Source organism: Hyla sarda, chromosome 1, assembly GCF_029499605.1.
Source record: "Hyla sarda isolate aHylSar1 chromosome 1, aHylSar1.hap1, whole genome shotgun sequence".
Lineage (NCBI taxonomy): Eukaryota > Metazoa > Chordata > Amphibia > Anura > Hylidae > Hyla > Hyla sarda.
In genome coordinates this window covers 292,507,335-292,529,497 of record NC_079189.1, presented here as the reverse complement: position 1 = coordinate 292,529,497, position 22,163 = coordinate 292,507,335, and the positions used below count along the sequence as shown (strand labels likewise).

At 43.8% G+C, this 22,163-nt stretch overlaps 1 protein-coding gene across 1 annotated transcript in view; it reads left to right on the top strand.

Moving 5' to 3' along the window:
• Nucleotides 1–22,163, top strand: part of STK11 (serine/threonine kinase 11) — a 68,867-nt gene that overhangs the window by 37,582 nt on the left and 9,122 nt on the right. The window contains exons 7-8 of the mRNA XM_056517498.1: nt 12,608–12,665; nt 19,340–19,527. Of these exons, the coding sequence (XP_056373473.1) occupies nt 12,608–12,665; nt 19,340–19,527 (246 nt within the window). The remainder of the gene's footprint in view (nt 1–12,607; nt 12,666–19,339; nt 19,528–22,163) is intronic.

Here is a 22,163-nt window from a genome sequence, read left to right as displayed (position 1 = left end):
AGTCAATGCCTTTTATATATACATGTGTCAAGGAATAAAATATAACTTTTAATTATAAATCATTTAAAGTGAGATACACTTAAAAACACAATCTCCAATTGCTTCATTAGAATACATTTCTACTTGCATTCACTTCCAAGCAGTGGAAGAGAGAGGTGGTGTCTGTTAACAATATAAGAAAGTATACTAAGCGATTGTCTGAGCTGGTGATTGTGTGTCTGTATACAAGAGTGTGAAGAATACAAGTGAGTGTAAGTATAAAAGGAAGAGGGACTTAAAATTAAGGGACTTAAAATTTGGGGGTGCATATTGTTGTGCAAGATGTGTGCGAGTTGTTTCATTTGAAAGCCCAGATCCTGGATCTAGAGGAGCAGCTGGACACACTGAGGCGCATTGACAACTTGGAGAGGAGTCTCCTGCTCACTGAGCAAGCATTCTCCAGTGGTAGAGATGGGGGAGGATAGTGGGACGGAGGTGTAGGACAGTCAGGCAGTTAGCTGGGTTACAGTTAGAAAACGGGGTAGAGGGAAAAGTGTCAGGGAGGCTAGTCCCAATCTGGCACACACCAACAAGTTTGCCCAGTTGGCAGATGAGGGGGAGGCCATTTCAGAGCTAGCAGTACTGCAGCAGGACTCTGCCTCTGACCGCCAGTGGGGTGTCTGCTCCAGTAAGGAGGGAGGGAGGACTGCAGGGCAGGCCAGACAGGTACTGCTAGTGGGGAACTCAATTATTAGGGGGACAGACAGGGCGATCGGTCACAAAGACTGGGATCGCCGAACAGTGTGGTGTTTTCCTGGTGCTAGAGTTCGGCGGATCAGGTTGACAGGTTGCTGGGTGGGGCTGGAGATCGGCAGTCATGGTACATATTGGCACCAATGACAAAGTAAGAGGTAGGTGGAGTGTCCTTTTAAAAATGATTTTAGGGACTTAGGCCGCAAGCTTAAGGCAAAGACCTCCAAGGTAATGTTTTCTGAAATATTACCTGTACCATCAGCCACACCAGAGAGGCAGTGGGAGATTAGGGAAGTAAACAAGTGGCTCAGAAGCTGGTGTAGGAAGGAGGGGTTTTGGTTCATGGAGAACTGGGCCGACTTCACTGTCGGATACTGGCTCTACTGTAGGGACAGGCTGCACCTCAGTGAGGAGGGTGCAGCTGTGCTTGGGGAGAAAATGGTTAGAAGGGTGGAGGATTGTTTAAACTAGGGTCTGGGGGAGGGAACCTACAATATAGAGGGGGAAGATAGTGTAGATAGAGAGGGGGGACTTATTAATATACCAGGGGGTGAAGCAGAGGGAGGGGTTAATAGGGATAGGCTTCATAGGAAGAAAAAACACACGCCTTTGATTTGCATGTTGACTAATGCCAGTAGTCTGTCCAATAAAACAGAGGAACTGAAGTGGTTGATGTCTGAGGAAAATTATGACATAGTGGGTATAACAGAGACTTGGTTGGACGATAGCTGTGACTGGGTGGTCAACATACAGGGTTATAGTCTATTCAGGAAAGATCGGCCAAAACGGAAAGGGGGAGGCGTTTGTCTTTATGTGAAATCGAGTCTGAAGGCCGCACTGCAGGAGGCTATATGGGAGGCAAATGATAATGTGGAGTCATTATGGGTAGAAACATATGGAGATAAAAATAAAAAATAAAATCTGATAGGGGTTTGCTATAAGCCACCAAAGGCAAAGAAACAAGGCAGTAAATACTGAGGCAAATAAACAAGGCAGTAAATCAGAATGAGGTTATAATAATGGGGGACTTTAACTATCGTGATATGAGTCCTAGGGCCCGTATTCGAACTAACTTGGATGTTTCTGTTCCCTTTTCTCCTGGGTCGTGGGACGAGGCATGGATGCCCGCTATCTCCCTTCCTTTTTGCGTTTGCGATGGAGCCGTTGGCGGCAGCCATACGCGGAGACCCTAATGGTCCTCCCTAATGGCACTTTCGTCTGGAGTTCCCCCCCTTCTCTCCTCTCTTCTGGCAGGGGTGCAATTGGTTTCCCGTTTTAGATATTTAGGGGTGGAGGTGACTGCGTCCCTGACAGACTCTCTCCCTGAACTTGGAGACGCTTTTACGCTCCACTGGGGAGCGGCTGTCTGCCTGGTCCTCACTCCCACTCTCTTTAGCTGGCAGGATCAATATTTTTTAAGTGATTTATCTCCCTAAATTTCTTTTATCTTTTCCATTTAGCTCCCATGATCCCCCCCCCCCCCCCGGAAATATTTTAGTACACTGTGGTGCTCCGGGATCCTTTTACTGGAATGGAAAACCTCCCAGACTTGGTCAGGCTCTCCTCCTAAGAGGGAACGAAGATGTCTGAAAAGAGGACAGTAGTTAGTAGTATAGAGGGAGGAGTAGTGTGAGGTGAACACCAAGATGCCTAATAGCAGAAGGTGACCAGCGAAAAGAATAGGTAGCTCGCAACTGAGCGGAAAGGGAGGGAGGGAGATTCAAAGGAAGGACCTCAGTTTAGGAGAGATTAACTTTGTAGCCAGAAACTTCCCCATAGGAACGCGGAACCCTATAGAGGTTAGGAAGGGAAATCAAAGGTTTTGTGACGGTAAGAAGATCATCATCAGCAAAGAGGCAAATCTTAAACTCTCTATCATGGAGAGCAATTCCAGAGATGTCCACTCCCCCCCGGATCATGGCAGCAAGAGGTTCAATACATAAATCAAAGATCAGGGGAGACAGCGGACATCCCTGCCCAGTGCCATTAAACAGAGGAAAAGGAGAGGAGGAGGCATGGGGAAGCTTGAGAGAAGCAGTAGGGGAAGCGTAGAGAACCTGCAGCGCTGTAAGACAGTTACCTGTAATCCCAAACTTCCATAGGGTGGCAAAAATAAAGGGACAACCCAGCCTATCAAAGGCCTTCTCAGCATCCAAACTAAGGACCACAGCCTGCTCAGATCACCTCACCTCCTTGACGGCAAGGAATGAAGCCCTTCTGATCCTTATGGATGAGGGAGGGGAGGAAACAACTGAGACGGTTCGCCAGAATCTTTGAGAATAACTTTGTCAGTATTGAGCAGGGCTATGGGCCTATAGCTGGAGCAGTCGTGCGGGTCCTTGCCAGGCTTAGGAAGAAGGATAAGGAAAGAATGCAAAAAGGATCCCATTACCCCCAAGAAAGAGTTAAAAAGAGAAACACAATGAGGAAGAAGAGCAGAAAGTCTTGTAATATAAACAGGAGAAACCGTCTGGACCTGCGGAATGTCCCGAAGGTAGAGACTTAAGAATGTCAATCACCTCATCATGTGTGATCGGCGCATTCAAAGAGGCCCGGTCAGACACTGAGAAAGACAGTAAGGGGCACGAAAGAAAAGAATCCAACAGAGCGTCATATTCCCCAGGGTCAGAAGGCAGCTGGGAAGGGAGAGAGTATAGCTTAGAGTAGTAGTCCCGAAAAAGCTGAGAAATGGCATCGGGGTGATGGTGTAGAGGTGCCAGAGGGATCCTTCAAAGCCGAGGGCGTCTGAGCCGCAGCACGGTCTCGTAGGCATCTAGCCAACATAGAGTTGGCTTTATTACCCTTCTCATAGAACCGCTGCTTTGCAAAGAGAAGTTGTTGTTCCACTGCAAGGAGCTCAAGTTCTCTTAATTGGGTCCGTGCCGCAACCAGACGCCTCAGCGCCGAAAGAGGAGGAAAGTAAAGCAGCTTCAAGATTGTGAATTTGAGTGCGCAGCTTCCGTGAACGAGCCAAGGCATTACGCTTTAGTTCGGTGATCCGGTGACATTGTAGTGCTCTGGGAACCTATTTATGGGCCTCCCACAGAACAGCCTGAGAAGAAACAGAGCCTTGATTCAGAGTAAAATATTAAGTAAGACATGCCTGAATCAATTACCAGGAGGTAAAGTCATTAAGCCGCCAGTGGCAATGCCTAGGAGAGGAGGAGAAGGAGGGAGAGACCGGACTGTGATCAGACCAGGAGATGGGACCAGGTAGGAGGTGCAAATCAAACGGCGGAACAAATAAGCGAGACACAATTGGGCAGGGGGGATCGGATTGTTAAGTGGGGAATGACTGCTCTTAGAGGGGGAATATATAAGGTTAAAGTCCCTGCCTAAGAGCCAAGCTGATGGGGGATATTTATGTAACCGAGCAAGGACCCAATGCAAAAACGGGATCTGTGAAGTATTGGGCGCTTATAGATTGCAGAGAAGCAAGGGTTTACCACCAATGGAGCCCTCCACTATCGCATATCGTCCCTGGGGATCAGTAAGGGTAGAGGAAACCTAAAGAGGGCAGGATCGGGAAACCAGAATTGCCACCTTAGCCGCCTTCCTACCTGAAGAGGCTGAGAAAGCAAGTGGGTAGAGGGGAGTCAGATATCTGAAAGAACCAGAATGGTCAAAGTGTGCTTCCTGAAGGAAAACTATATCCGCCTTCTGCGTAACCAACTACCGTTGCAGGAGGCGCCGTTTAAAGGGGTTGTGCGCTGCCCTGCCTTTCGGAGCTCCGCTCGCGCCCGCCCCCTCGTGAAGTCACGCCCGCCCCCTCGTGACGTCACGTCCGACCCTTAGCGAAAGTCTATGGGAAGGGGGCGTGACCGCGTGACGTCACGAGGGGGCGGGCGTGACGTCACGAGGGGTCGGCCGCGAACATGGACGCTGCGAGCGGAGCTCCGAAAGGCAGGGCAGCGCACAACCCCTTTAAGGGGGGAGTTGAGACCTTTAACGTTACAGGAAACACACTTAGCCATGGTCCAGGGAATAGGGGGAAAAGAAAGCATAAAGAGCGGCGCACTCGCCCACAAACGGGGGAAGAACTCCAGCAGCCAGGAACACCTTTGAGGGAGGAAGAGACACAGCCACTTCCGGAAACCTAATAGAGAGACTGGAGGAAGGGGAGGGGGAGGCACAAAAGGAACGGTTGAGACAATACACAACAAAAAACATATACATAACAAGAAAAACTGAGAAACCAACAAATCGAGGAATAAACCAGTGACCACATGGTCAAAGAATAGGCACATACCAGTATCATTAATGAAGTACAAAGGCACCTCCAAACTATCTCTCCAGTTGGAAAGGCCTCGGAGGGGAGATGAGAGAACAGTGTCCAAGAGAGACGGAACTAGTCCAGATAAACTCCGCCCACGAGGTCATGTCAAATGTAGCAAGAACGATGACCGCCAAAAATAACATAAGGTACAGTAGCATCAACAGCACAATAAATGAGGATAATAATATTAGCAATAAAGTAGAAACAAGAAGAAATAAGGTATCTCAGGGAAGAAGCAATAAGTAGCAGAGTCCCAGAGGTAGAAGAAGTTCACCAGCATACAGCTAAGTCCCCTCTCAAGTGGGCACGGGAGGGTGGGCGTCACGTCCCCCCGGTGAGGTAACTTTCTTGTTCCCACCCGACCGCCGATAGCGGACAGGTTGCCACACAGGGGGGAGAGGCACCAGTCAATCACCTGGGGTGCAGGAATATCCAAGACTGAGCTAAATTACGTAATGTCAGAGTGGGAGTGCAGGACAGCAGAGCGTCCATCTTTACAGGCTTGCAAGGCAAAGGGGAAACTCCATCGGTAAGAGATTTTATGGGTGCGGTGAACAGCCAGAAGGGGTTGAAGGAGGCGTCGTTTCCGGAGTGTGATCCAAGAGAGGTCTTGATATAGCTGGATAGGTGCGCCATCAAAATCGAAATTTCGCAGGGAGCGGGCCTTAGCCATAATAGCCTCCTTAAGTTGAAAGTTACACAACAAATGACATCCCTGGGGGGGGAACCATTGAAGGGCTTGGGCCTGAGGGCGCGGTGCGCTCTGTCCAATTTGATTTTATGGGACGGGGGGCTCACCCAAAATGAGGTTAAAGATTGCTTCCAGGATAGCATGGAGATCTTCCTCCCGGGTGGCTTCGGGGAGACCCCGCACTCGGATATTGTTACAGCGAGCCCTATTGTCCAGGTCCTCCACATGGCTATGTAAATCACAGAGGAACTCTGACTGTGAGGCAATAGTTGAATGAAGCTGGGCTACATAGGCCCTGGTAGAATCATGGGTCTGTTCCAGGTTCTTAACTCTATCCGAAACCTGTTGTAAGTCCTGGCGGAGAGAGGAGATTTCAGCCCGACAAGCCTCCTTAACCTCAGAGATCAAAGACCGGAAGTCTTCTTTAGTAGGAATTTGTGAGAGAAGGTTACACAGATCCAAGGAGTAGGTGTAAGAGTGGGGATTTTGGAGCAATCCAGGTCCGCCTCAGACAGGGTATGCCAAGAGGACCCCACCCGCTGGTGCAGGGACCGCAGAGGCCTCTGGAGTCCGTAACTGGTCCCCCAGAGGCCCCAGCAGATGGCCTGATAGTGGACAGATCCCTTGAAGGTGTGGGATCATAGGTCAGAGAGCGTGGGATGCTGGCAGGTGGGAAGTCCAGGACAACTCCAGAGGGGGGGGGGCATGGATATGAGGTAGGGGTAGAGGAGGTGAGGGAAGAGGCCCAGTCCAGCCCAACAGATAGGTGGTCCACAGGTGAGCCCAGAGGATCCTGGGAGGCGGCGAGAGCAGGCAGGCTCGATGCAGTGGGCAGGAGGGAGGGGGAATCTCTCACAATGGCCGCCCAGGAGAGGAGATGCCCACCTGGAGACCTTTTATACGGAGAGAAGCTGCAATTGCCTCCACTGGGCTCACAGCCACCAACTCAGGGGCCTGTGTAGGCAGGGGGTCCCCCCTCCGTTCCTGCAGTGAAGGAGGCGGTTGCATCGGCTCCGAAGTCTTCTGTGTACCCACTGGGCCTCCTGACTGGGCCTCAGCGGATGCAGCGCTGAAGGGCTGGTCACGCTGGGGTCCGGGTCACAGGAGATGTTCCTGCAGGCGGTTCCCCGCATTGCCGGTGAGACAGTAGCGCAACCGCAGGACGTACCAAGCTTGAGGCAGGGATCCCGGAGCGGGTGCGCAGGCCAGAGGCGGGACCGGAGACTGTAAGTAGGCCGGCAGCGTCGGGAGCTGTATGCCGCAGGGCACAGGAGAAGGGTGGTTTGCAACGGGGTCTCTGAGGAGGCTTGCGGGGAGGTCTTCCCCCATATGTTTGCCGGCAGTCAGGGCATTAAATGAGCGGGGAGAGGGCCTTGTTTTACAGGAGCTCAAGCACTATGCCACCATCTTCCACGGCACCTCTCCACGCCCCCAATCCTTCCAGTACTTATTAGCTGCTATATATTCCAGAGGAAGTACTTTTCTTATTGAATTTCCTTTCTGTCTGACCACAGTGCTTTATGCTGACACCTCTGTCCATTTTAGGAACTGTCCGGAGCAGGAGAGGTTTGCTATAGGGATTTGCTCCTACTCTGAACAGTTCCTGACATGGACAGAGGTGTCAGCAGAGAGCACTGTGGTCAGACAGAAAGGAAATTCAAAAAGAAAAGAACTTCCTCACACATACAGTAGCTGATAAGTACTGGAAGGGTTAAGATTTTTAAATAGAAGTAATTTACAAATCTGTTTAACTTTCTGGCACCAGTTGTTTAAAAAAAAAATGTTTTCCAATGGAGTACCCTTTTAATGAGGTGGTTTCTAGTTCGCATAGACTCCTACTGATTTGCTTCCTGCTGTTCTGTGCCCGTAAAGTGGTAGTAATGACCTGGAATCACACTTCCCCCTCCCCTGCTGTCTCATCGGTTGACTTTCGTTAACAAATATGTCCCGATATACCAGGCTCTGTATGTGAGTTGTAAGTGCCCTAAGAAATTTGACAAAGTATGGACCCCCTGGCTTCTGCTGGATGTGTCGGAAGACCCCCCCCCCCCAGCTAGACTATCCCAATAGCTTTTCTAAGTGTGCTGTTGGTCTTATGGGACGGGGCTGGGTTGGGGTTAGCGGGATGTGTGCTTGAAGGTGTGTGTGTGTCTGTCTGTCTGTATGTGTTGGGCTTCCTCTGGTTGGGTCTCAGATGTGCCCTTCTGCTTTACTGGTGCAATTTTAATGCATACTCTTTATTTCTGTTACTGTGCTGGAGCCGATCTCTGAGACCTACAGAGTCTGTTGTATATGTTCTATCCTGTTCCACCGTGGGTGGTGTTTAATTAAATTGCGAAACTTAAATTTTTTTTAAGTATTTAATATTAACCAAAAATGTATATTAACCAACAGACCTGACAGAGTAACTACTTATAATAATATAATACATTATAACTTGTTTTTCAATATGGCAATCTCTCGAGGGGTCACAAAACAATGAACTTTAGGAAGGCAAAGTTTGATCAACTCAGAAAAGCCCTTGGGAGACTGTTTAAAAATATCTTAAATTCTCACTGTAAGAGGTATATACCTTTTTAATGGGAATAAAATGGTCAGAAATAATAGATCAGGGTGCAGCACAGAGATTTCTCCCATGATCTATTTATACCCAGGACTGTATCGATAACAAGGGGCATCCTCTACATTTAGAGCAAAGAAGGTTTCAACACCAGCACAGACGGGGTTCTTTACTGTAAGAGCAGTGAGGCTGTGGAACTCTCTGCCTAAGGAGTTGGTTATGGTGAACTCTGTAAAAGAATTTAAAAGGGGCCTAGATGCATTATTGGAGAATAATAACATTACAGGTTATGGATTCTAGATCTAGAAGAACAGAACGTTGATCCAGGGATTTATTCTGATTGCCATATTTGGAGTCGGGAAGGAATTATTACCTCGAGTATGTTTTTTTTTTTTTTTTTTTTTTTTTTGTTTTTTTGCCTTCCTCTGGATCAACTCAGTAGGGACTCATTAGGGATATAGGTTGAACTTAATGGACTTTGGTCTTTTTTCAACCTTATTAACTATGTTACTATGATGCCACTACAAGGTTAATACAGATTCAATTATTTGTCTACCATTAAAACCATTCAGAAGCATGCTAATGTATGCATACTACGGTGGTGTTGTCGTGGAAATATTTTCTGGTTTGTCACATTGCCTTCATGGTAAGCGTAATGTTGTGCAGTGTGGTTTGTTGTTATTGGCTATTGGTACAGCTGCAGATGTGTTGGTGGTCAGTGACATATAAGCCTCAGTGCACAGTATTGTAGCCTGGATCACCATATTGTAACTTGTCTGTGTCCACTGTGGGAGTGTCTTTGATACAGTGGCTGTAGGTGTGACACCTGATACTGTATATGTGGGAGTGGCTACTGTAACCCCTCCCTCTTTGTTGTCTACATAAATAAACAGAAAGAATACCTGGGGGAGGTCATTGTCCAATGCTGGAGGAGGAATCAGTTGCTGGATCACTGACTGTCTGTCTGTGTTTTTCCAACTATTGCGAATTCGCTATCCTGGCAGACACCACTGAGCCCGAATTATCACAAGTCTGGATTTTCTACAACAGGGTCCACTAGTGTCTAGCAACACTGTGTCAAAACACTCGTGTAATAGACTCACTAGTTACTATTAATAATGTGTATATGCTCTGATAGGAGTTTCACGATAAATAAATAAAAACACGGGTGTACAAATGCCTATCAAAGCATATACACATTACTGTGTGTGCGTGAAACAGCCGCTGTTGCCCACCCAGTGAGATGCTTCTGCCTGTGAGTCTCTGCACCCTGTGAGTTTCTGTATTTGGATGCTATCTAGCTAATTAAAAAAAAATATTTATATCCAGCTGTACCCCTATGGTGAGTGCTCTGGTCATCTCTTACTACTAGTACTTACTGTGTTTTATGGACTTTCACTGTCGTGTAGCACTTCTGGGGTTGTTGTAGTTGTCTCTGCTCCACAATCAGATCAACTGAGAGTTTGGACTGTGCCCGGTTATTTCTACCAGTATCCATTTGTTTAGCTATAAGCAAACCACTCTCTCTTTCTTGAGCATAAAAAGAAAGATGACGTAGCACTCATCACTCACCCCATTCCCTGCCCTCTTTCTTACTTGCATAGTCCTTTCTGAAGAGTGTTACCGCCCAGTCATAGCTCGCATTCAGCCATGTCTCACTTATCACTTATGTTTGTTTGTTTGTTTGTTTGTTTTTTGCGAACAGCTAAAGGTCTGTAAATTGTGTAAATTAACTTTTATTTAGGGTGCTCTTACATCTGGCCCTACTGATCGTGGATACTGTGTGCATTCTTTAATTGAAGGCAGCACCTAGACTTGCTGCCTTAAACAGGTGCATGTACAGGTGCAGCCTGAATCTACCTATGAGTAGCAACTGTTAGTGGCAGCAGATAGTGCTTATGATTCACTAATCATTATGGGTTGCACATTTTGGTTTTTTTATCAGATAGTTTTTATTCAACTTTTTTAGAAGTTTTCTCCTTCACAGCCTAACTTGCCATTGTTTAAATCAACAAGTCCAGGTCCCACTTGCAGCTTACAATCAAATCACTATCACAATGTAGAACCGCACCCTAATAATGGGGATTGAATAATTTTGATTGCATCTGTAGAACACCTGCAAGGATGCTGCTGCTTTTTCTTAACAAGTGTTTCAGATGCCTCAGTATCTCCCGTTATTTGTTCTGTATAGTAGGGAATGTGTGATCCTTAATCTGGGTATTCGCACTGGACAAGACTCCTAAGTCCTTATATGATTGACATATGAACATCACCCCAGGAATGGTGGTGACTACTACAATGAAACAGGAGGTAATAAGGAGGCAGTTTTCCCAAATCAATGTATAAGCCAGCAAGACCAAGACCTCTGCTTGTCCCACACAAGTAGTATCTAGTTATTAGCCAGCACTACCTTAGATTAAAATGACAGATTGCGTTTATGAAGTCACTTGTAGGAGTTGGCAATGTAGACAGCTTCGAAGGTCTCAGACATTTTCTCACACCTGTATACAGTGAATCCTTTTTGACAAAACCTCCATAAATTACACCAAAAAGTAATCTAGAGCATGTGGTCTTATAACAGAATGCATAATAAATGAGGGACTGAAAATCTGGTCTGGGTAAGGGGTGGTGTTCTCAAAGAGGTATTTTGTGAATATAGTAGGGCTTATTGCGCTTGACTTAAAAGTTTCAAATAACTAGTAACCAATTCAAAAAGAGAATTTTGTCAAACATTTAAAGGGGGTTTTCATTATTATTATTATTTTATTTTTTTGTATTCATGCATTGTAAAAGTAAAACAAAAACTGACAGTTAAATAGATATGTCTAATCCCTGGGCTGATTATTTATCAAAATTCTTGCCTGCTTTAGTGGGGAATCATGTGGGATGTGCGGAACGCCTAGGGCCCAAAATTATAAACCAGGTTATTCGCCACTGCAGATCATTCTGCTCAAGGGGACATGACAAAGATGTTCCCCTTTGCCTCTTCTCTTTGCCTTGGCTCGGGAGCCTTTAGTGACCCACCTATTGGAAGGTTCTATCTATGACAAAATTCAAGTGGTCATCGGTTAAGCTTACCTGTTTTGCCAGTGACATGTTATTGTTTATGGGGTGCCTAATCGTCATTTATCTAATGTACTAAATACTTTGTCCTGATTCAGCTACCAAAGATAAAGTAGGTCAACTATGTGTACCTGAATTCTCTCTCCTTACCACATCTGTGCCCTGGTTCAGATGTTTTCCTCTACACTTTTCTATCTTGGCGTGAAGATTGGCAACACAATTGCAGAAATTGGAATATCTCCTGTTATCAATGCTTGGTAGAGCCCAGTTGTTTAAGGCCCCTTTCACACTATATATGTTGCTTTGTATTAAATACCCGTTACAATGTCCCGTTAAGAAAATCCTTAAAAACGTCCGTTACAAAATCCGAGTCAAGTCTGTGATTTGTTTGATTATCCGTTATCACCCGTTATAGCCCGTTTTGAATAACGGACGTTATTTGTGACGGGAGAAAATTAGTGCATGTAAATTTTTTTTCTCCCGTGACAAATAACATCCGTTATTAATAACAGGCTATAACGGGTGATAACGGATAATCAGAAAAACCCATAGATTTGAATGGAATTTTGTAACGGCCATTAAACGGACGTTTTTAAGGGTTTTCTTAACGGGACATTGTAACGGGTCTTTAAAACAGAGTAACATATAGTTTCAAAGGAGCCTAGGTTAATTTTGCCTGTCTTCTTTATTCACTTCAGATTAGATCACTGTTATTGAAGCATGTGGATTATCAGAGACTGCAGTCCTCCTTCGTCACCTTTCAAACGGAAGAGAACAAGGGTGGCCTATAGCGAGTTGGCTCTACCAAAAATGCTGGACGTCCACAATTATCCTTAATACACTCCTGTAATTTATTCTCTTTATTCCAGTACATCAGGGACTGGATACATGGAACAAACTATCTACTTTATCTTTAGGGCTAAATTTAGAAGGCCTCTCTGCTTTGCTGGTCTTTTACATCACAAGCAACTGACTATCCCGCCTCATGATATGCACAGTTTTATGTTGAGAGACACAATTGCTGCTTAGAAAGTTTTACGTAAACTTCACGGGCTGCCATTCCCCCCCTCTCTAACTTTATGCCTATCTGTCTTCTCCACTATTCCTGCATGGTAGACAGAATCCTTTGTTCCATCAGTGGAGGGATGCAGGGATTCATAGACTTAGTGACTTACTATATATTACACAACCTTACAAGCACTTGTAAACACTGAAGAGGCTCAGATGCTTGCACCGCCAATCTAATATTGATCCATGTATGTTGAAACCATTTCTTTTCTTCTAGGAATGCTAGAATATGATCCAACAAAGAGGTTTTCAATACAGCAGATTCGTCAACACAAGTAAGTCAAGATTTTATGAAATTTTTTCCAGTCAAGACATAAGACAAACTATGTATATGGACATTTCCTTTTATTTTTCTAATATAAAAATGTAAATGCCATAAAGGGAAAAACTTCCCACCTCCGCTGTCTGCACCTGTGCATGGGCTGGCTGACATTGTCCTAGTCAACAGGGCCTTCAGAAGAGCTGGACACTGCACAACAGATGTAGTCAAAGTAATGCCAGAGATGACTGGCTGGAGAGATACGTACAATTCTCTGCATAGTAGTCTATGGAGAAAAATGTATAGTTTTGCGGCCGGCCGGGGAGGAGAGTGCCACGATGCCCACTTCTCTGGCTGATAACTCACAATTGCAGCGGGTCTCAGGAAGGAGACCTGGTGCACTCAACAACTTTTGACATGTGTGATCGGAATGTCAAAAGTTGTTTTTAATGACGGGAGTGCTTTAACTAATTTACGTGACTTGACAACATTTCTTCAAAACGGAGAATTTTAAATTCCAAAAAGTGTTTTTTTTTCTAAATTTTCACAATGTTATGAATTTTTTTTTAACCAAAATTTACCACAAACCTGAAATTCAATGGGCCAGATTTATTGGAATGATTTGCCCATAGCAACCAATTAGCTGAGCTTTAATATCTTAACAAGCTCTGGTAAATAAAAACTGAGCTGTGATTGGTTACTAAGTTTTTGGCTCTGGCAGATTGATAAATCTCAGGAAATGTCAGGGAAAAAAATGGTCTCTGAATCACTTTGAAAAGTAAAACCATTACAAATTTCTTCCCACATAATATGACAAAGGTCAGATTTGAAGAATAAGCCTTTGTGCTTTTTAAATGGTGAACTAGAAAAATGTAATGTTTTATATTTTCCACATTTTCATGGTATTTCTGTCCTTGTTTCTTGCTGTTCTTCCTTCCTACACTCTCTTCCTTATTATGTTTTTCTCATACATTCATTTCTGCATTGCTTTACCATCTTCTATCTGCGTCATGGTTAGTCCCATGGGAGTCTCTGCACAACATGAGCGTGCCTAAACAGATCTATTATATAATATACACTGCTCAAAAAAATAAAGGGAACACTTAAACAAGACAATGTAACTCCAAGTCAATCACACTTCTGTGAAATCACACTGTCCACTCAGGAAGCAACACTGATTGACAACCAATTTCACATGCTGTTGTGCAAATGGAACAGACAACAGGTGGGAATTATAGGCAATTAGCAAGACACCCCCAATAAAGGAGTGGTTCTGCAGGTGATGACCACAGACCACTTCTCAGTTCCTATGCTTCCTGGCTGATGATTTGGTCCCTTTTGAATGCTGGCAGTGCTTTCACTCTAGTGGTAGCATGAGACCGAATCTACAACCCACACGAGTGGCTCAGGTAATGCAGCTCATCCAGGATGGAACATCAATACGAGCTGTGGCAAGAAGGTTTGCTGTGTCTGTCAGCGTAGTGTCCAGAGCATGGAGGCGCTACTAGGAGACAGGCCGATGTTATCAGGAGACGTGGAGGAAGCCGTAATGATGTTATATTTATTCTATGGGTTAGAACGATTATGGTGATACCCATTTTATACAGCTTTCTATGTTCTTTTTCTAACAGCCGTAACTTTTTTATTTTTCCTTTCATGCCATTGAGTAAGGGCTTTTTTTTTTTTTTTTGCGGGATGAGCTGTACATATCATTGGTATAATTTTTGCGACCTCATGATATATATATTTTTTTTTTAGCTATTTGTACCAAAATTAGCTAATTTGGGGCTTTTTTTTTTTTGTTTTTTACTTATTTATTTTTTTTGTATGGCGTTCACCGTGCGGAATAATTCACATTATAGTTTTATAGTACACGTCATTACAGATGTGGCAATACCTATTATGTATATGATTTGTGTTTTTGATCTTTTTTGGTGATAAAACAGGGCCTTTATTGGGAAAGGGGCATTTTTTATAAAAAAAAAAAATTTCATACTTTTATTTAAGAACTTTTTTTATTTTATTTTCTACACTTTTTACAGGTTTTCTGAGCTCCTGCTGCCATAGCAACCAACGGCGACCCACGATTGTATTGCGGCGCTGCCGCTGGTGAGCAGGGGGAGCGCACTCCTCCTGTCAACACCATAGATTTGCGATCAGGATTGATCACGGCATCTATGGGGTTAATGCTGCCGGGACCAGCGCGATCGCGGCCCCAGCAGCTGCGGCTGGACTCTGGCTGTGATTGACAGCCGGGCCCGCCGCCGATCTCATGCGCTGCCTGCGGCAGTGCAGGAGATCGCTTTGACGTATGCATACGTCCCAGCGTGCGAACGTGTCGGATACTGGTACGTATGCATACGTCCTATAGCAGGAAGGGGTTAAGGACATTACATAAAGTTGGATCAGCCTGTAGTGTGGTTTTCCATTTTGATTTTGAGTGTGACTCCATATCCAGACCTCCATGGGTTGATAAATTTGATTTCCATTGATAATTTTTGTGTGATTTTGTTGTCAGTACATTCAACTATGTAAAGAGGAAAGTATTTCATACGATTAGTTCATTCATTCAGATCTAGGATGTGTTATCTTAGTGCTCCCTTTATTTTTTTGAGCAGTGTATATATCTGTGTGGTGGGATAACTGTTTTTTCACTTTACTGCACACAAGTTAACATATATAGTACTACCTCCTTTTAGAACACATTTCTACCCTTCACTGTACATGTGTGCCACAGATTGACAGCTTTTCAAGTTAACTGTCATGCATGTACAGTGCATGGATGATGCAGACTCGGGAGCTGTTCCTGCACCATCAGCAACAGGTGCCAGCTCGAACACCATGCTGTATTGGCCAGGATTAGAGGTCACTCCTTCAGGCCATGTATCTGCCTAATTCATGCAGGAAAGTTTAATAAGAAACTGACAGCTAGTTCACCTGCACTAAATCAAATATGATGGGTTATAGTGCAGGTGACTAGCTGTAAAAAGACGGTTACCTATATATTTGGGTAAAGTATTTCCAGAGCTATGCCCATCACTAATTCCGTTTCCTTTACACAATGGAGGCTCGCCCAGCTCCCCTGCCTCATCAATATTCACTCCCCAGCCTTTTTCCTTCCGTGACGGGAGAGCCTGCAGGGGGTTAGGGGGATTGGGCAAGTTTACAAAGGAATAAAATTGTGTCCGACAAATCGCCTCTTTAGTTTTACCAATCAGATTTTAAAGAAGTACTTTGTCATTACTTTACATTTATTTGCAAAATACAGGAAATGTGAGCAGGACAAGCAAGGCTCTTTGCAGGCTTCTTTCTTGTCAATCATCTTGCTGTGTGAGCCAGGGGCATGCCACAGAGCCCTGCTTGTCCCTGGTGCACAGAGCCCTGCTTGTCCCCGGTGCACAGAGCCCTGCTTGTCCCCGGTGCACAGAGCCCTGCTTGTCCCCGGTGCACAGAGCCCTGCTTGTCCCCGGTGCACAGAGCCCTGCTTGTCCCCGGGGCTTGTCCCGCCAACACTTCCTGTATTTTGTCTCTACACAGATACACAAAGGCAACACATAACGGTATTTTTTTACCTGAAAATATACAATTTTTTTTTTAACCAATGTACAGTATATTACAAATATACAAATAATTTCATCTACATTATATAAAAAAATTTAGCAAATGACAGACACACTTTAAGAGCCCCACAATGCTGCTGTTTGTGTTGCTTTATACATCTTATGTAAAATCCATTAAACTTTGTTGAAAATATGATGAGATACTTATTCACACTTAAACTACTACTGTGATGATTAAAAAAAAAAAAAACATTACTATGTGAACCGACTATCCCCCCCCCCCCCCCCCCCTCTTCCTCAACTTTTACAATTTTCCAATATGGATAGCTTGTAGAACTGCACAGTTGCATATACATAGAACATAATGTATGTCGTCTGTAGATTATACGCTCTGTAATTGCGTCTCTTTATCCATGCAGCATGTAACTTAGTGTATTGTCATACATAGCTGGTTGCATTATTTTATATAATTGTGTACTCCACTGGGCATTTCTCGCACCCGCGGCTCTAAATTCTTGTTTCCTCTTACATCTCCATGCCACTAAACAGGGTGGTTAACACATGGCACTTTAGCCTGTTGTGCCTACAATAATATTTATATATATATATATGGCACAAGGAAAGTAGAGCAGGCATCGATGTTCTCGATGAGCTGGAAAGGATAGGATTTTGCTTTCCCATTCTCTGGAATGTTTATCAGAGCCGTCCTAGTATGCTGCTTTCTCAGTCATATAGAGTGGGGCTTTTATGGGATCAGTGATCCTAATATCTGTAGTTCTTCCAAGTTATTTTCCACTTGCTAATACTGAAGTGATCTGTGTTCTCTCATTTCTCTTGCCTATAACTGGACATGGTCTCTGTCCATTCTCTATTCATTCTTTCCATATATTCACCATATGCTGAGATTTCCTCTGCCGTCTCTTTCTCCACATTTCCCAAGCTTCTCTCCATACACCACCTTTTTGTGAAGCCTTCACCCTCCCTCTATCTATGGTTTTCTCCCCCCATGGTGACAGAGAGCTTATAAGACACTGTGTGACTCATCCGCCGAGTGTGGAAAGATGTGCAGAGTAACAGCGCACCCCCCTCATCCTCAGCTGGTTGCCACAGCAACTGGGTCACCTCTCTGTATGTGCTGCACTCCTTCAGAGACGAGATGAGCTGTAACAAGAAATGGGAATTTCTAGATCGGCTTCGGAGCAGGATGTTCCCCACCTGCTGTTTTTGTTAGCATCAGTTTTGTAGTACACCAGATAAATGACCATGTGAATGAGGTCAATGACCACTAGTTTATAATTGTGACCAGGAATAGATATTAAACAATGGGACTGCTTGCTTAAGGCCGATAGTGAGGCATAGAAATACAGTGTTAAAGGGGTACTCCGGTGGAAATCTTTATTTTTTATTTTTTTAAATCAACTGGTGCCAGAAAGTTGAACAGATTTGTAAATTACTTCTATTAAAAAATCGTAATCCTTCCAGTACTTATTAGCTATATAGGAAATTCTTCTTTTCTTTTTAGAACACAGAGCTCTCTGCTTACATCATGACCACAGTGCTCTCTGCTGACATCTCTGTCCATTTTAGGAACTGTCCAAAGCAGCATATGTTTGTTATGGGGATTTTCTCCTACTCTGGACAGTTCTTAAAATGGACAGAGATGTCAGCAGAGAGCACTGTGGTCATGATGTCAGCAGAGAGCTCTGTGTTCCAAAAAGAAAAGCATTTCCTATGTAATATTCAGCAGCTAATAAGTACTTGAAGGATTAAAAAATGTTATTTACAAATCTGTTTAACTTTGTGGCACCAGTTGATTAAAAAAAAAAAATATATATATATTTTTTCCACCAGAGTACCCCTTTTTAAAGTGGAGCACGAGGGCAAGGGTGGACTGACAAGTCATGGGGACCTGAGAGAAAAAAAATCATGGGGCCCCCGTGCACCCACCCATGTGTAAGTCACAGCTTTATAGTTTAACGCATCAGCACCCGTTTATTAGCCGAAAGTCTTTACATTTTCTACCCATAGACCCATATAAGAGCTTGTTTTATGCACCACAAATTGTACTTTGTAATGGCATCACTCGTTTCACCACAAAAGCAAAAAAAATTATTTGTGGGGTGACCTAAAAAAAACACCTGCAATTCTGCTACTTTTGGAAAGTTTTGTTTCTACACAGTGCACTTTTACGGTTAAAATAACGTTATCTTTATTCTGTAGGTCCAGACAATTTGAACAATACCCAATCGATATAGTTTTGTTTTATTTTACTACTTTTACAAAATTATAACTTTTTTAAAGAAACAATCTGCTTAAAATTGTCCTTTTCTGACCCCTATAACACTTTTTTTTTTCTGTATACAGGGCTGTATGAGGGCTTTTTGAGCTGTGATCTGTAATTTTTATCCATACCATTTTTGTTTTGATGGGACTTATTGATTGCTTTTTATTCATTTTTGTTACCACAAATTAGCATCTGGATTTTTTTATTTTTTACATTCACGTTATTGACATTGCGGTTTAATTAACATAATATTTCAATAGTTTAAATATTTACTCATGCGGTGATATCACATATATTTTTATACATTTGTTTACATTTTTGAATTTAAAATATTGGGAAAAGGGGGGTGATTTGCTTATTCACATTTATTTACCGTGATGTGGGGGGAGAGAGAAGCTGCTTTTTCTTCAACAAACCAGGTTAGCCCAGAGCATTTTATTGCTACATGGCATGGGCAGCACTGTTAGCACAGCAGGCCGGGCAGAGCAGAATGCATTTAATACTAGTTGTTGCCTGCAACCAATTGCCGCGAGACTCAGGACCAGAAATGGAGTTGGTTCACAGCAGTGGGGAAAGAGGCAGAGACATGTTTCCTTCTCTCCACTCTGGTGGGTTACGTGACGTAAAAAAAAATATTGGCGTCATTCAACAGGTAGTGCTTCCAACACCAAAATATTTTCACTCCTCCTATGAGGCACACACTTTTTTCTGCTTTGGGGACATTCATTCATGATTCGATCTATATGTGGATATATGGGTAAAAAGATATTTTGTGGAATGGGAAATTAGAGAATAACTTATAATTTTTATTTTAACCTTGCCTATAAAATTCCACTCTTTCTTCAGCTGGTTCCGCAAGAAGCACCCACAGATGGACCCCCTTGTACCCATCCCCCCTAGCTCAGAAACCAAGGACCGCTGGAGAAGCTTGACAGTTGTGCCTTACCTGGAGGATCTACACGGGTATAGTGAGGATGAAGATCTGTGTGACTTGGAGGATGAAATAATCTATACTCAAGACTTTACAGTTCCAGGTAAAGCATCTTTTTATCTTACTTGGTCAATATTATTACCTAATATTCCAGGTAGCTATAAAGTGCTTGTTATGGAATTACCAGAGAGAAAATGCAGTTTTTCTTAGAATAACATGAAGATGGCCCAGATGTCGTGTTGCTATAATTTCCCATGTTTAAATTGTTATGAAGTTATTGGTCATTCCATACTTTATGTTCAGGACCCTCCAAAACTGTCTCACTTGTGCTTGATATAAATTATTCACATATTAGTTAACTGACACACTGCAGTAAGACCTTGTTCACATCTGCAACCAACAAAAATAGCACAACATGCTGTGCGATCTCGTCTGATTAAATGTTGGACACCAAGGAGGAAATTTATCAAAACCAATTTTATCAAAGTTGCTGAGTTGTCCATAGCAACCAATCAGATCGCTTCTTTCATTTTTCAGAGGCCTTTTAAAAATAAAGGAAGTAATCTGACTGGTTGCTATGGGCAACTCAGCAACTTTTCCTCTGGACAGGTTTTGATAAATCTCACCCCAAATCACCATTTTTTTCTAGATGGAGCAGAACAATGGAAAAAATTAAACTGATGTAAACTCTGCCTAAGGCTGCTTTCACACTATAAAATTTGTTAAAAGATCCGTTATAAATGTCCCTTAGAAAAGCTTTAAAAAAGGACGTTAAACGTCTGTTACAAAATCCCATTAAAATGTCTGGGATTTTTTGATTATCCATTATGATCCGTTTTAGTCCGTCATGAATAACGGACGTTAGTTGGGACAGAAGAATTAACGGAACATCCACAAATTTTTCGCCCATCACAAGAAACGGGTAAATTAACGGTCGTTATTTTTAACATTGAAGTCTATGGGAAACGGATGACCCTTTGTCATCCGTTTGCACCCGGTTTATAATATCCGTTATTACTTCTGAGCATGTTTGGAAGAGGTGACATAAGCAGACTCCTGCAGTGCTGAAGGACTACTACTACTCCCATCATGGAACAGACTTGTTTCCATGATGGGAGTAGTAATTCCCCAGCTGCGGGAGTCTGCAGACAGCTGGGGAGGCTACATTAGTGTTTGTACTACAACCCCCACCATGGAACAGAGCCTGTTCCATGATGGGGGTTGTAGTACAAGGGCTGAGGGATTGATCACTTATGAGACCCGATCAGAGCAGAAGTTATTAAGCAGGGGAGTGGGCGGCATGGTCCGCAACCCTGCGATGTATCGTGTGTTTTAACTTTCATTTTTAAATCCCCCGCGGGGAGCTCTGAATGGTCGGTACTGAGGAGCCATTCAGGGCTCTCCGCTGTGTTTTTGAAATGAACATTTTGAGTGGCAGACGGCTGCTGGCACTATGCACTGCTAATAGATATACTTTTTCATTCATAGTGCTGAAGGGGTATATATATATATAGATATAGATAGATAGATAGATAGATATATATCTATGTGTGTGTATATATAATAGAGATAGATATAGATAGATCTCTATCTATATCTCCCTGCTGGTGGGGCAGACATATAGCGTTATTCTGCCCCCCACAGCACTTCTATATATATATATTTATATGCCGTGCTGCGCTGCAGTGACATATGACAAATGCACCGGTGGGGGTATGTGTGTGTGTATGTATATGTGTATATATACACACACACACAGAATTGCGCTGGCGGGGGTCATATGTTTATAAATGCGCTGTGCGGGGCATATTATAAATGTGCTGGGGGGCTAGATATATAGGCTATATGTCTGCCCCCCCCCATCAGCACTATATATCTTGCCCCCACAGCGCTTTTAATATAGATATGGCCCCCGCTGACAGTCACAATGTTCATTTTAAAAACCCCGCTTGGAGCCCTCAATGGCTCCTCAGTACCGGCCATTCAGGGCTCCCCGCAGGGGATTTAAAAATGAAAGTTAAAACACACGATACATTGCAGGGTTGCAGACCATGCTGCCCGCTCCCCTGCTTAATAACTTCTGATCGCATCGGGTCTCAGAAGTGAGACCAAGTGTGATCAATCCCTCAGCCCCTGTACTACAACCCCCATCATGGAACAGTCTCTGTTCCATGATGGGGGTAGTAGTATAAACACTAATGTAGCCTCCCCAGCTGTCTGCAGACTCCCGCAGCCAGGGAATTACTACTCCCATCATGGAAAGAAGTCTGTTCCATGATGGGAGTAGTAGTAGTCCCGGCTGTGGGAGTCTGTAGGCAGAGGTGTACGGCCATACATGAGGGATGTTACAACGGGTCTTAACGGATTAATATTTATTCAGCCGTTGGCACCCGTTATTTCATCCGTTATTATACATCAGCTTTTACACAGAAAACGGACGTTTAATAACGGATAAATGCTCATAGTGTGAAAGCGGCCTAAGGAGTTACCCAGTTACTTAGTGTACCTGTTGCCAACAAAAACTTTTTATACAATGTAGATTATGCCATTATATGTATATTTGTGATATACGTAGGTTTAAAATTGTGTGTATTTTTTGGGTGAAAAAATGCTGTTCCTGCAGCTATTGCCTGTATGTCTCTATGAGGAGTCCAAATACAGGAAGTGAGGGCAGGACAAGCAGGGCTCTGTGCAGGCTCCTGGCTTGTCAATCCTCCTGATGTATGAGCCAGGAGCATG